This window comes from Pseudorca crassidens, chromosome 3 (genome assembly GCF_039906515.1).
Source record: "Pseudorca crassidens isolate mPseCra1 chromosome 3, mPseCra1.hap1, whole genome shotgun sequence".
Taxonomy (NCBI): domain Eukaryota; kingdom Metazoa; phylum Chordata; class Mammalia; order Artiodactyla; family Delphinidae; genus Pseudorca; species Pseudorca crassidens.
The window spans coordinates 115,620,639-115,635,230 of NC_090298.1; the positions used below are offsets into that span (position 1 = coordinate 115,620,639).

Consider the following 14,592-nt stretch of genomic DNA (forward strand, 5'->3'; position numbering starts at 1 on the left):
TTTCTTTGAAATCAAACTCCATTTTAAAGCCAATTATGGCAACCCACTAAAAGCAGGGGCCAACATAGGGTCCAGAAAGATACTATCCCAAAAATGGCTGATTTCAAAAGAAAAAAAGTCCAGAAAGACATGGGGGAATATCTAATATTCCTAATAATACACATGGAATTTTGTCCACTCAGAGCTAGGTTTTTAACACAGAATTTTTCACTGTAAAAGTAAAAAAGATGTGCATGTCCCAGCACTCAGAGAACTCAACTACTCTCACCTAGAAACTTACATAAAGGAGCACCTACTTCTCACTTACCTGATCAAACATATCAGATTGACTTAGTTCAGTTTTAAAGTCAGCTGATCCAGCTAAAACAAGACCAGCCACATTCACTTTGTCCCCAGAAATAAACAGCTGCACAGCAGTCTCAGCTACTTTCCGAACATAGTTATGTCGCTTTTCCATTCTTAAACGGGCAAAACGCAAGGCTGACTGACCTCCTCTACCTTTGACAAAGAAAAGTAGTGAGAGAAAAAGTCAATTATTAAAAAGTACAAGATGCCTTGCTAATTAAAAAGTAACTATATAATCATGCTATTCCCCAAGGAAAGGAGAAAGAGGAAAATCACTATTCCCTTAACTTAAATGTTTGGTATAAGCTATTACTGGCTTTCCCAGAGTGACCACTAATTCTCTAGTCAAAAGAGCCACAAGCACCAACAAGTCATTGCATGATGCTTCTCCCATCATCTGGATTTACTTTCCCCTATTATACAATTTGCTTCTTTAATCAGGTACAAAGGAAAGGTGCTCATGTTCTCTTCCTAGATTACCATGTTTCTTTGGGAGATCCACGGTGAATTTGTGCAGAACTTCTCTTGTATTTCCTTGGAGTGTGCCAAAAAGTGCACCACTACCATCTATTACAATGAAGCCAAACTTGCTATCATCTGAAAGTAGTGCTGTAAGAGCCTGAAAAGCAAACACAGGTACCACACAATAAACCTCAAAGCTTTGCTAAAGTCAAGACAAAAATCCAAAAGGACATATACAAGCCCTCTCCACTCACTTGTATGAGTACTACAGAAAAACCATTTCATGGAGTAATTTATAGACTTCAGCTATAAATATGTAACTCACATGGACAAATTTGAACCAGATTCAGGAGAAAACCAACAATATCAATGTGAAGCCTTTTTACAAAGCTGACCTAGGCACAGGAATGCAAAACTAATACAGAGTTACAGGGCTCAAATTCTTCCTAGGTCCTTGATTTTAGACTGATGATGGTCTAGGGAACATAACATTCAAAGTCTAACCTCCAAAAGTTGACTTTCTGTTACCATTAATAACCCCAGCATTAATAGGCGGTATTCACTATGGCAAATAAGAGTATCTTGTAAATCAACTCTAGAGTAGTACTCACTGAGTACAAAACCCAGAAACAGTCTATAAAAAGATCTAATTTTTAAATGTTTCATTTAACTATGTCTTGAGTATCATTAATGATATCAGGATCTAAAACTCAATTTTATATTGAAGGTACTACAGGTAATAATTCTGAATTTTTATGGGGGAAAATCCTCCTTCTGGGTTAGGATTTTATCACTGTATTTCTGCCTCCTGAAAGAGAAAATATTTAAATAGTCCTGGGACCCATATAGATGGGCAAGACTTTCCATGATGGAGTTTAAATTCTATAGACTTGGTGGATGACTAATTACTAGGTGGCAGCCTCTTTAGCACTAATTATTACCCAAACCATTTAACTGAGGAAGAAAATACCTCCTTCAGGAATTGACTGGAAAGCAGATTAATCACTAAGAATCACCCTTTTACCAAAGCACGCCCGGTAATTAGCATTAAGACATGAATATTGGGCTTCCCTGGTGGCGCAGTGGTTAAGAATCTGCCTGCCGATGCAGAGGAACACAGATTCGAGCCCTGGTCTGGGAAGATCCCACATGCTGTGGAGCAACTAAGTCCGTGTGCCACAACTACTGAGCTTGCGAGCCACAACTACTGAGCCCATGTGCCACAACTACTTAAGCCTGCGCACCTAGAGCCTGTGCTCCACAACAAGAGAAGCCACTGCAATGAGAAGCTCGCACACCACGACGAAGAGTAGCCCCTGCTCGCTGCAACTAGAGAAAGCCCGTGCACAACAGTGAAGACCCAACACAGCCAAAAATAAATTTATAAAACAAAACAAAACAAAATTAAATAAAACAAAGTGTTGGCGGATATTAAAAAAAAGACATGAATATTGCCCACGTTAAAAATTTTGCCTTATCCCAATAACCTCTGATACGCAGCTTGATTAATTTAGGTTTTTAACAAGCCTGCTCATCAGGGAATAGACTTATCCCTCGTAAGAATGTATAAATATCCCGATTAAACACGACATAAGTTGTATTGTTCAGTATGCCACATTCGTATGTAGTTATTGACATACACGTTAAAGCCAAGATAAAGCTAGCACAATGAAATGGTGTCTTGGAAAAGGAGTTAAGGTTTAGAAAAACCAATGAAGCTAACTTAGTAAGTAAGCTAAAACTAGGTAACATGAGTACCAGGTACTATTTAAATGAACAAGATTTAAAATCTGCTTTCATCAAACCAGACAACAGTTAAGTTGGAGAGGGTGGCAAAGAGCTTCTCCAATAAAGCTTTTGCCAGAAGGAGGCTGTGTTAGCCAAGAGAAAATCAGTCTCCACCATCTATGCAACCGCTCAAGATCTGACTGGAACTGAACTTCCTGTCAAGTTAGCAAAATCATCCATTGTAAACTGTGTCGACAAATGTCAATTCTAACTCCACTGTAGAGGTTTTCCCCTAGGTCGATGAAAGGCAAGAGACTGAACTAGGAGCCAGCTGTGAATTCCTGATTGTTCTACTGTTGACTGATTTAGGTCACTCTAATGAGTTTTCCTTTCCACCCTTAATGTTCATCATATTATGGCAGCTCTGTCACTCAAAAGTTTTATAGGGGGCGGGGGAAGCTCTTATGGACCTGCTAATAAAGATTTTACAATCTGTGAGCTGAAAACTAAGCAAGAAATGTAGAGAAGTATCATGGATACATAGGGAGACATGGAGATCAGGTAACCAATTATTTCTTTGCTTCTAATTAGTTCTTCAAACCCAGCTTAGCACTTTCCTCAAACATGCTGAATGATCATATCATTCAGTGCCAGAATAATTAAAAAAAAATAAAAGCCAGCCTTGTAAAATGGCACAATTAAAACAGACTGGCAATTCCTGAAATGGTTAAACAGTTACCATATGACCCAGAAATTTCACTCCTAGGTATATACCTGCCCCCAATGAAAACATATGGACATACAAAAACTTGTATGTTCAAAGCAGTATTATTCATAACAAACAGTGGAAACAACATATTCATCAAATGATGTTAAATAAGTAAAATGTGGCAAATATTATTTGGTAATAAAAAGGAATGAAGCAAAATACATGCCACAACATGGATGAACCTTGAAAACATGCTAAGTGAAAGAAGCTAGGCACAAAAGGCCACCCATTCTATCATTCCATTTATATTGAAATGCCCAGCACAAGCAAATCCACAGAGAGAAAATAGATTAGGGGTAGCCTAGAGCTGAGAGATCTTGGGGTGTGGGGGTAGGGAGGGAGGACTGGGAATGACTGCTAATGGGTATGGGGTTTCTTTCCGGGTAATGAAAATATTCGATGAACTTCTTACCTCTGTATGGAATTTGTTGTCACACAAATACAATGAAGTATTAATTGGTTTGAAAGGTTCAAAGTCAATGTTGACTTTCTTTTCTTTTCCTTCTTCTGTTACAATTGTACCACAGTAAACAACCAGGCCATTTGGAGGTACTGCAAAGAACACAAACAATTTCTCTACTTAAATCCACAGCTAATTTTCCTCAATTAATAGAAAATGTTCCCACAGCCTGTTGTTCCTGCCCCTCATAATTTAAATAAAGTGGAAATATCTGTAAATCTCTCAGGCAGATTTCTCTCCCTAATTGTGAAACTTGAGATGTTTTAAAAAGGAGGATTTATTATTTTAAGTACAGTGAATACTACTTAACTTTCAAAAAATAACTTAGGGGGAAAAAAAAAGACCAAAGGGACAATGCTTATGGCTGGGTGAAGAAAACACTAGTGACCGAAAGCATCATGGCAGGATCAAAGTGGAAAATACAACCAAGACAAAGTAGAGGAGGTAAATGATCAAGCTCCAGATTACCTTTGTTATAAAGTTTGAGTCTTTGTTGTACAGATGTAATGGCTCCCAGGACTGAAAGGCGGTTTACTCGTGACTTAATGTTAGATGCAGTTCCAAACTCATCTGCTAACATTTTTGCCACTCGTGAAATCTGGTCTTTGGGAGGAATGATCAATGATATCATGCTTGTGCCATTGCTGTCGAAGAAAGTATAGCATTAGAGGTTTAAGTACCATATAAGTAAAGAGTTACCATTAATAAAGGGAGTTAAAAGTGAGACGCCCCTAAAATAGTAGAAATAAATCACTCTCAAGGTGACCATGAAGGTAGGGGCTACACCACTGTAATCAAAGTATACCCAGAGCTAGGAATTGTGTTCAGAATACGGTAGGTGCTCCAAAAACAAACATATATAGAATAATGGAACAGAATCGAGAGCCCAGAAATAAACCCACACACACCTACAGTCAATCTTTGACAAAGAGGCAAGAATATACAACAGAGAAAAGACAGTCTCTTCAGCAAGTGGTGCTGGGAAAGCTGGGCAGCCGCCTGTAAATCAATGAAGTTAGAACACCCCCTCACACCATACACAAAAATAAACTCAAGATGCTTAAAGACTTAAATACAAGACATGACACCATAGAGCTCCTAAAAGAGAACATAAGACAAAACATTTTCAGACATAAATCATACCAGTGTTTTCTTAGGTCAGTCTCCCAAGGCAATAGAAATAAAAGCAAAAATAAACAAATGGGACCTAATCAAACTTGTAAACTTTTGCACAGCAAAGAAACCATAAAGAAAACAAAGAGACAACCTACTGAATGCAAGAAAATATTTGCAAACGATGAGACTGACAAGGGCTTAATTTCCAAAGTATACAAACAGCTCATACAACTCAATAACAAAAAACAAACAACCCAATCAAAAAATGGGCAGAAGACCTAAATAGACATTTCATGAAAAGATGCTCAACATTGCTAATTATCAGAGAAATGCACATCAAAACTACAATGAGGTATCACCTCACAACAGTAAGAATGGCTATCATCAAAAAGTTTACAAATAACAAATGGTAGAAAGGGTGTAGAGAAAAGGGAACCCTCCCTACACTGTTGGTGGGAATGTAAAATGGTGCAGCCACTATGGAAAACAGTATGGAGGTTCCTTAAAAAACTAAAAATATAACTACCATATGATCCAGCAATCCCACTCCTGGGCACATACCCAGAGAAAACTTGAAAATTTGAAACGATACATGCACCCCAATGTTCACAGCAGCACTATTTACAATAACCAAGACATGGAAGCAACCTAAATGTCCATCGAGAGATGAATGGATGAAGATGTGGTAAACACACACACACATGAATACTACTCAGCCATAAAAAAGAAAAATAATGCTACCTGCAGCAAAATGGATGGACCTAGAGACTATCATACTAAGTGAAATCAGAGACAAATACCATATGATATCACTTACATGTGGAATCTAAAAATATGACACAAATGAAATTATTTACAAAACAGAAACAGACTCACAGACGTAGAAAACAAACTTATGGTTACCAAAGGAGAAAGCGGGTGGGGGAGGGATAAATTAGGAGTTTGGGATTAGCAAATACAAACTAATATATATATAAAATAAACAACAAGGTCCCATTGTATAGCACAGGCAACTATATTCAATATCCTGTAATAAACCATAATGGAAATGAATATGAAAAATATGTATTATAACTGAATCACTCTGCTGTACACCAGTTTGATTTACAATCAACTATACTTCAATTAAAAAAAAGAATATGGTAGGTGCTCAAATATTTGAATGAATATTAGTTATGTAATATGTAAAGAAGTAAGGCACTTTAAGGGGTTCTTGGGAAACACCTCATTCCCCAAGGAATGAAGAGAGAAGCTTTGATAAGGGTGTGACAACAGGCTGGAGTTTGACCTTGAGTCTATGGCAGAGGCTTGGAATCTGGTGGTTCTTCAGAGGATGATGCCATCATAGGATGGTGCAACAAATCTTTCCAAAGTCTAGATGAAATACCAATTTAATATCCTGGTCCCTCCCTTTAAAATTTCTGGTGGTCCAGTGGTAAAGAATCCGCCTTCCAGTGCAGGGAACGTGGGTTCGATCCCTGGTCGGGGAACTAAGACCCACATGCTGCAGGGCAACTAAGCTGTGCACCACAACTACTGAGCTCGGGCGCCTCAACGAAAGAGCTGGCGTGCCGCAAAACTACAGAGCCCACGCGGCACTAGAGAAAGAAAAAAAAATCCACACACCACAACAAGAGAGAAGCCCGTGCGCCAGAAGGAAGAGCCCACACCACAAAGATCCCGCATGCCACAACTAAGACCCTACGCAGCCAAAAAAATAAATATTAAAAATAAATAAATAAAATTCCAGGCTCACCACGAAAATTTATAATCACTAATTTAGCACCCTAAGTATCCTTATAATGGGAAACGAGAGCCTTGTATTCACAGTGTCACACCCACATACACACACCTCTCTCTCTAAATAAATGTATCTCTAAATATATTTTACATATTAATCACTTTTGAGTTTGATTAAAAAGAGGAATGCACTGAATGTCTGATCAACTCTGGGTACTCAAGCAAATTCAAGTTTCTACAACTAAAAACCAGGACTAAACCCTGACCTATGGAGGACACCCCCAAGGCCTTGTCACATGGGAGGTCCCTTATGAGCAGCCACCAGCCTCACTCTTACCTTAATACTGATGCCAGCAACATATCTTTTTTACCTGGGCATTCTCAAGATACTTACTAGCACCACCAGTTAAGAAATACCTCATTTCAATATTCCTAGTTCTCCTTGAAGCAAACATAAAACTACATTATCGGGCTTCCCTGGTGGCACAGTGGTTAAAAATCCGCCTGCCAATGCAGGGGACACGGGTTGAGCCTTTGTCTGGCAAGATCCCTCATGCCATGGAGCAACTAAGCCCGTGAGCCACAACTACTGAGCCCACGTGCCTAGAGCCCGTGCTCCACAACGAGAACCCACCACAATGAGAAGCCGGCACACCGTAAAGAAGAGGAGCGCCCGCTCACCACAGTTACAGAAAGCCCACGCGCAGCAACGAAGACCCAATGCAGCCAAAAATAAATCAATTAAAACAATCCTATGATAAACCATAATGAAGAGTATAAAAAAAAGAATGTATATATGTATAACTGATCACTTTGCTGTAAAGCAGAGATTAACACAACACTGTAAATCAACTATACTTCAATAAAAATAAGTAAATAAACAAATTGAGACAATTTATATTTTGAAGGCAAAAGCTGATTTGATACGAGCCAAAGCATGTTAAGTAATGTGATTATCATTTTACAGACTGTTTCTACATGATACTTAATGAGTCTGTAGGAAACTTACTTCCTGAGACTCTTATAGATCATGCCCCTAAAGGCTATGACAAGTTTAATCATTACAAGTATTAGTGTCATAATGAAATGGGTGGGGGCTTTCTTTAGATAAACTGGGAAGACTGACAGAAACACCTAAATTTTCCCCTAATCACCGAGTGTGTAATCTCACATATCCAGTGTCTGGTGGAAGTTGGCAAGAAAAAGAAATTAGAAAGATGGGTACAGTGTTAAGTCAAATGGGCTTATGTGCCAAGTGGCGTTAAGAAAGAAGGGAAGAGACAGTGAGGGGAACAACATCAAAAAGTAGAGAAAACCCCTAATATTAGCTTTATAACTATAGTTGTTTAAAATCTGGAAGTGTCTGGAAACTACCTTTCTAGAGTAAAATTAACTTCACAAATGTGCACCTTGGTACCAGCATTGGAAAGGTACCTCACTTACACAAGACCCTGCCCTTTGAAAGTTTTCTCCTAGTGGTAAATTCCACAAGTCCCTTAGTCAGACAAGTTTTCTTTATAGAAGGAGACAAGCTGGCTATCAAGCTCTTCCACTATCAAAATGGTTGCTCTCAGATTGTCAGCTAATGTTCCGTCTCCAAAACCGGCACTGTTTCTGTTGGGGTATCTACTCCAAATCTAGAAGGTTGGTTCACAACCTTTGTGATACTTCCCCCAATGAACTACAAGTCGATTAACAATACATGGTAAAGTATGGTGTGTGCTCTGCTGCCACCCCTTGGATAGCAGAGCAAATATTCTAGCCAAACCAGAGAATCAAACAAATTTATGATAAGCAGCTTTAGTTGTTACCACAAACACAAGGAAAATGATCATTAAAAAAAGCTGCTTCCAAGATACACTTCATATAAGATAAAGCATATCCACACACCACACCTGACCCATAGTTATTTCTTCACCTATATAAATGTATATCTAGTTCCATTATTTAAATCACCTAAAACTTCAAATACAGTACTGACAAACCAGACTGATTCGGAACAATCCCTTGCTCATGCACACACACATTTACACTAAGTCAGATGTATCGCTCTCAGACAATTCTACCTGTGGCCGTGTTCCAGTTTCTGAATTAGACAGAAAAAGAATTCTCAAATGAAACAAACTGGTATCTTCTATTACAAAAAAAGAAAAATGATCTTTACAGTCAGTGAGTATGCTCTGGGTCCTATTTTTCAGCTATCAAATGTAACAAACTGCTTTCCTTCCAATATTTATCTTGCTAGGTTCCTGAAGAGGAATTTCCAAAAAACTTTTTGATAATTCCGTCTGGAGTTCTGCCAAATCTTATAGGCCAAAGAGGAAAATAGGAGTTTGCTTTATCTAGGAGGGGCTGGAAAAATTGGGCAAGTAAATTTAACTTTAAACTTGTTCTAGATTGTAGGTCCCACCTGTATATTATGAAAATACACAAGACAGGGAAAAAAGAAGACAGGTTAAATTGCAATATGGGCTTCACTGGCTTGTATTTGTTTTCAGATGAACAATTCTCAAAAGAGCGTATTTCTCTACCCTGGGGCTTTTGGAATCTTTAGGGACCAAGGGAGTTAGTTACTTCTCAAAAGAAGGGCTCAGTTTTAAAAAGCTCATGTGCTCTGATTTACAGAATAGTTTCCTAGGAGATGGAACGAGCAAAGAGGCAGTAAGTAGGAAACGTAATGAGAAGGGGCTCCAAGGATAGCAGGGGTGAAGGCTCAGAGCTCAGGAAGCTAACGAGCACCAAACCCCAAAGGATGTAAAGTTTGAGGCTAAAAAGGATGTTGGGATAAATTAACTGAGTGAACCCAAAATGCCTAAAGGAAATCCCTAAAGCAAGATAATCAGGTGGAGGACAAAGCAATGACCTTAAGATAAGCAGCTATTTACTTTCCACTGCAGATAGGTTAAGAAGATAAGCATCCATTAAGCAACTTCACTGTATAGCACCAGAGTTGGGCAACCTTGCACTCACATCCATTTAACATCCTAGAGAGGACAAAGTGGTAGAGATACCTAAGAACAGAATCTTGTTATAGGATTCCACTTAAAAAAAAATGGTTTGGAAGTATAGCTTGCCAAAAAATTTTGTTTGGTAGATTTCTACCAAGTTGCTAAATCTGAAACACTACTTGAAAGTTAGTCTTGGCTTCTTACTCATTTTGAATTTTGACTAATGTTTAAAAAAATTACCTTTCACTAGTTTCCCCTTGTGCCTCTCCCTACCCAGTCTGGGGGAAACCTTATGTTTTTGAATTCATCTGACACCTGACTGGGGATGAGGAAACAAGGATTATTTAAATGGATGGCTTTTACTTTAGAAATTTAAAGGCCACATTATAATCTCTGATGTTTTGTATGTTGGGTTTGATACAGAAAATTAAAGTTTTTCCAGGAATTTCCTGGCAGTCCAGTGGCTAGGACTCTGCATTTCCACTGCAGGGACCATGGGTTCTATCCCTGGTCAGGGAACTAAGATCCTGCACGCTGCACCATGTGACCAAAAATAAATAAATAAATAAAAATTTTTAAAATGAAAAAAAAGGGAGGCTTCTGGTTTTAAAAAATAAATTAAGGGGAAAAAAAAAAGTTTTTCCAGGAAAGCTTCCAAACAAAATAAATAGTCCTCCCCGCCCACCCCACCCCCCCAAGCCAATCTAAGTTGCTAGACCAGTTTGTGTAAACACCAAAATAAAACCAAGGAAGCTGAGTATTTCATTTTAAAGTAGAGCAAACAGTCCTAAGGGGAGAATGAGAAATAAAGCTCTCACTAAGGAGCTGCTGGCAGTGTATGCAAACTATGCCTTTGATTTTAATAGTTTTCATCCACTCCTCTGCTTTGTCACCATGTCCCTTTCCCAAAGTCAAAAGGCTCTCATTCAAGAGCCAGTGAATTATGACGTATACAGCAATGATTCACATGCAGGTTGTAAAAACTGAGCAAAATAAGACACAACATACAATGTGCCATGTAAGGCCTCAAGGGCCTCTGTTCTCAGATCCCTTCTTGTTTCTCATCATTTTAGGGGCACTTTCCCTTTTCAAAGAAGAGTTCAGCAGTGCTTCCACCCAGAAGACTAACTTCTGAGAAATAAAACAGCTGGGAGACAGAAGGAAGTAGCTGTAAGTAGACTAAATACGGACAGTAAATAATACTAGACAAAACTCAGGAAGGAAGGGAATTAAATAGCTGACAGCTTTCTGTTCCCTCATTCTCAAAGGTGACCATTGAAAGGAATGTTTCTCTCCCTAGAGTAGTACCACCAGTTACTTACCTAATCCAAGGTTTCATGACCCCTAAACACTATGGACAGGGAAACTTAAGGTTCAGATTGTCAGGACTGAAAGGTCTCTAAAGAAGAAAACACAAGGTAAGCAGAGCAAAGCCTGGGCTGTGGGGTATATGTTTATGTAACTTTACGGCTCTCAGGGTTCCAGCCTCAGGATTCAAGAAGCCTGCTGATGCAGATGGTCATAAGAGTGACAAACAAAAAGAAAAATCTAGGTGCTCTTTGACCTGTAAAGATCTCACCAGTGCTCATCATTAACAATGCTCAAGAACACTTTAGAAAGGTAGGTAGGAAGAAAATGTGGTACCCACAAGCTTGTCCACTGCCCAATTTGCATGAGAGCCACAGAACCCTTGGAGAGCTTTCTTAAAAAGCAAAACAAAAATGCTCCGGTACAAAAAGATCTCCCCATCCTCTATATTCTGACTCAATAGCTCATGAACAGGGAGAGTGAGGGTGATAGTGATTATGGGTTAAGAGAGTCTCAGTTCTCAAATGGATTGATTTAAACAGAATCAGGTAGATTTTAATGCACAACTAGGGTTAAGAATCACCGTGTCTGGGTTGCTTTGTATGCCTTTAAGCAGACCTCTTAGCCAGCTCAAGTCGTGGAGATTCCATGACCTCACCCCTACCTAAAGAGAAACTCAGAGCCCAAGTGCTGCAAGTAAGCTGCTGTCATTTACCCTAGCAGTAACACAACTCCAGTGAATTGTGATGGCTCAGATGTGCCCAACTTTTTCCAGCCAGAACCCTATCATCAAATCCCTGCCATCCATCTTATCACCCCTACATAATAGAACTACCTTCAGGTTAGGGCAGGAGCATTTTAGAGACTGCCTACTATACGGTCTAGTTGGGACTTAAGAGTATATGCCCCCCAGGAAGCTTTCATCTCGATGTTTGTCTAGGATATGCCTAGGATATGGATGGCCAAGGTTCCCCCTATCCCCTTTTCAAGCTCACAAACCTCAACTTAAATCTCAGACACAGTGTTTCTGGGATTCACTAAGCTAGCTACATTATATGGATCACCAGCTGAAAATCAATCAGTTCCTCTCCAATTACTACTCCTTTTGTCATTTTATTCACCATGGTTTTATATGGGTTTAATATGGGAACGTAGTAGGAGGGTGGTTATGAGCACAGGTTTCCAAATCTGACAGATTTGGGTTCATGTCCTGTCCTATCAGCACAACCTAGGGCAAATTACACATAAATCCATTTGGGACTCAGTTTCTCCTTACTTCACAAGGTCATGAGGATTCTATAAGAGAATATATGTCAACTGCCTAGCATGGAAGCAGATAGATTGCTAAATGGTAACTAGATGGAACTTGATAGCTTCTTGTGCCCTACCCCCCTGCCCTTAATAGTAAAAACCAGAATTAAGGGCACAGCACAGCTGGGCGGGGCGGGGTGTGGTGAGGTGGGGAGCAACACTGTTAGGTGGTGCTGTAGTCTTCTTTGAATCTGAGTTAAGTCCAAAGAGGGAGATAATAGTTTACTTTGTGGTAGGTGGTAATCACCTTTATTGGGTTACAGGACCTGTCAAATCTACCAACAGAACAAAAGAACCAAACCAAAACAGTTCAAAACAATATGGTCAGAACGCTAAAGCTGTTTTGTAATTTATCACAAGGGAGAAATAAAGAAATTCATTTCCCTCTAAAACTTTAAATAGCTTAAGTGGCTTCATCTTACAGCTGTGGCATGGGTTAAATATTCTGATATAATTCAGAGACAGTCACTTCTATCTGGTTATCAGTCACTTCAAAGATCTGACCTGTTTTCTCTTCCACCAAGTAACAGTGAAACAACACTTACTTATTGAAAGCAGAACTCATTTCAGGACATAGTGGATGCTCAAACATTTGAGAATGAATAAATGGTTAATTGCTAACATAAAAAATAGGGTGTTCTCTATATAGTCTCTTCTAAGCGGACGCCAGAGATTTAAACTACTAAATAAAATACCAATTAAAAGTTTGACAGTCTTTGGAGAGGAACTAACATGTGCCTAGAAATGACTAGTTGTCCCTGCTTTAGCTTCACTAAAATGCTCACACCATCCCATCAGTCTTTTAACACAACAAAACTAACACTTTCAGAATGCCTTCTTTTGCCACCTTTAATTGGTTCATCCTCACCTTGATGCCTGCCCCCCACATTACCTATGATGCAGGTAGGAGGTCGATGGGGCTGCTTTTTATAAAGAGCTTGCAGAATACCAAACTAAGGGAGGATTCTGTTACTGTTGAAAGAGGCTAGACAAAGTTACTAGAAATTGGTTTTGTGCAACTGACCTCAGGGTTAGATGCCATTACCAGATGGGACAAGTACCAATATCTGAACATGCTGAGACATTAAAGCAGTCTCTATCCTAGAGGATACAGTAACTCAAGATGTCCCAATATTTTACAGAAAGTAAAGTTTACAGAAGGTTCATTTTATCCTCAAAGCACTAGGATTGCTGTCCTCCAAAACAAAAATGTATATATCTGGTGGAGTATTTTTTCTACAATTACAGGAATTTACTTTGTCATAAAAAGAAAACTAAAAACAAACAAATCGACCTAGTGGAATATTCCACCAGGGAGCAGCAGAAGCTGGAAAATTTCTCTAGCATTCTCACATCAGTGCAAAGCCAGGAGATATCAATCACAACCAACATTAGGGACTTACTAACAACCAGTGTTCTACACAGGACTGTATAAATGAGAAAGTCCACTTCTTATCTTTTCTGGCCACTACGCCAAGTACTTTTCAAATAAAAGAAAAGCCACAGCCTTCCTGTTAATCTTCTTTCTAATACACAAATGAGCTTCTGGGGAAGGATTTAAAACTTAAGTTTTTTCCCTCACCAATGACGCTCATTAAAAACAAACATGTTCAGTACCCAAATTCTTCCTAGGGTAGATTTGCAAACAGCATGCCTCTTCCCTTTTATCTTTGCTCCTCGGTCTCCACAGATCTGCTCCCTCTAGTAAATTGCAGATCTCCCTGGACAAGAATCCTCCTTTCAAAAGAGAATAGATGTTTCTATTCAGCAAAAGAAATACTAATCAAAGAGCAAGGCAGTGTGGTACAATAGTTAGGATCAGAGGCTCTGGAATCAGGAAAGTGGGAACAGAATCTAGCACTGCCCCGTACTAGACTGTGGTATTAGGCAACCTACTTAATCTCTCTGTACTTCAAATTTCTTCATCCATGAAATAGCAGTAATAGCTTTTCTCACAGAGCTGTTGTGAGGAGCCAAAATGTATGCTATTCAACCCATCTTCAGAAAACTAGTTTCATTATTTGATTAACCCTGTCTTTCCCGAGGAGCCTTCTTTCTTAAGTAGAGTCATAAAGGCCAGAAAATGCCAGAGAATGGGATAGCCAAATAGGAAGAAAACTTTTTTTCTTCTTCAGTAAAAAGCTAAAAATATTCAGAGGTATTAAGGAATTAATGTTTGGGGATCAGTACATTTTCCGTACTTGCACCCTAAAGTTTATTTACACTGAAAGGCAAACTGGTGTTGGGACTGTCAAACTCTGTCAAGCCAACTTTACCAACAAGGCACATATATGCAAATACTCTGCACTATTTCAATACCCCGACAGCTCACCAACCATCGACCAACACAAAGCTTTTGAATCTAATTTTAGGCTAACTGGCTTTTAATCAAGAATGAATTTCAA

The 14,592-nt window shown here is 39.0% G+C and overlaps 1 protein-coding gene and 1 long non-coding RNA gene across 4 annotated transcripts in view; one reads left to right on the forward strand and one right to left on the reverse strand.

Moving 5' to 3' along the window:
- LOC137221723 (uncharacterized) overlaps positions 1 to 14,592 on the forward strand; it is a 34,987-nt gene that overhangs the window by 15,967 nt on the left and 4,428 nt on the right. The window contains exons 3-4 of one of the 3 annotated variants that reach the window (XR_010942129.1): positions 10,642 to 10,738; positions 12,451 to 12,557. This is a non-coding gene — a long non-coding RNA (uncharacterized lncRNA). Of the gene's footprint in view, positions 1 to 10,641; positions 12,597 to 14,592 lie in introns of those variants that run through there. The other 2 variants (XR_010942130.1, XR_010942128.1) reach the window with 2 other exon arrangements.
- The window catches only part of ETF1 (eukaryotic translation termination factor 1), a 28,001-nt gene that overhangs the window by 5,356 nt on the left and 8,053 nt on the right, over positions 1 to 14,592 (reverse strand). Inside the window, exons 3-6 of the mRNA XM_067731881.1 lie at positions 4,233 to 4,408; positions 3,717 to 3,856; positions 826 to 964; positions 308 to 498 (exon numbers count right to left, since the gene is read on the reverse strand). Of these exons, the coding sequence (XP_067587982.1) occupies positions 308 to 498; positions 826 to 964; positions 3,717 to 3,856; positions 4,233 to 4,408 (646 nt within the window). The remainder of the gene's footprint in view (positions 1 to 307; positions 499 to 825; positions 965 to 3,716; positions 3,857 to 4,232; positions 4,409 to 14,592) is intronic.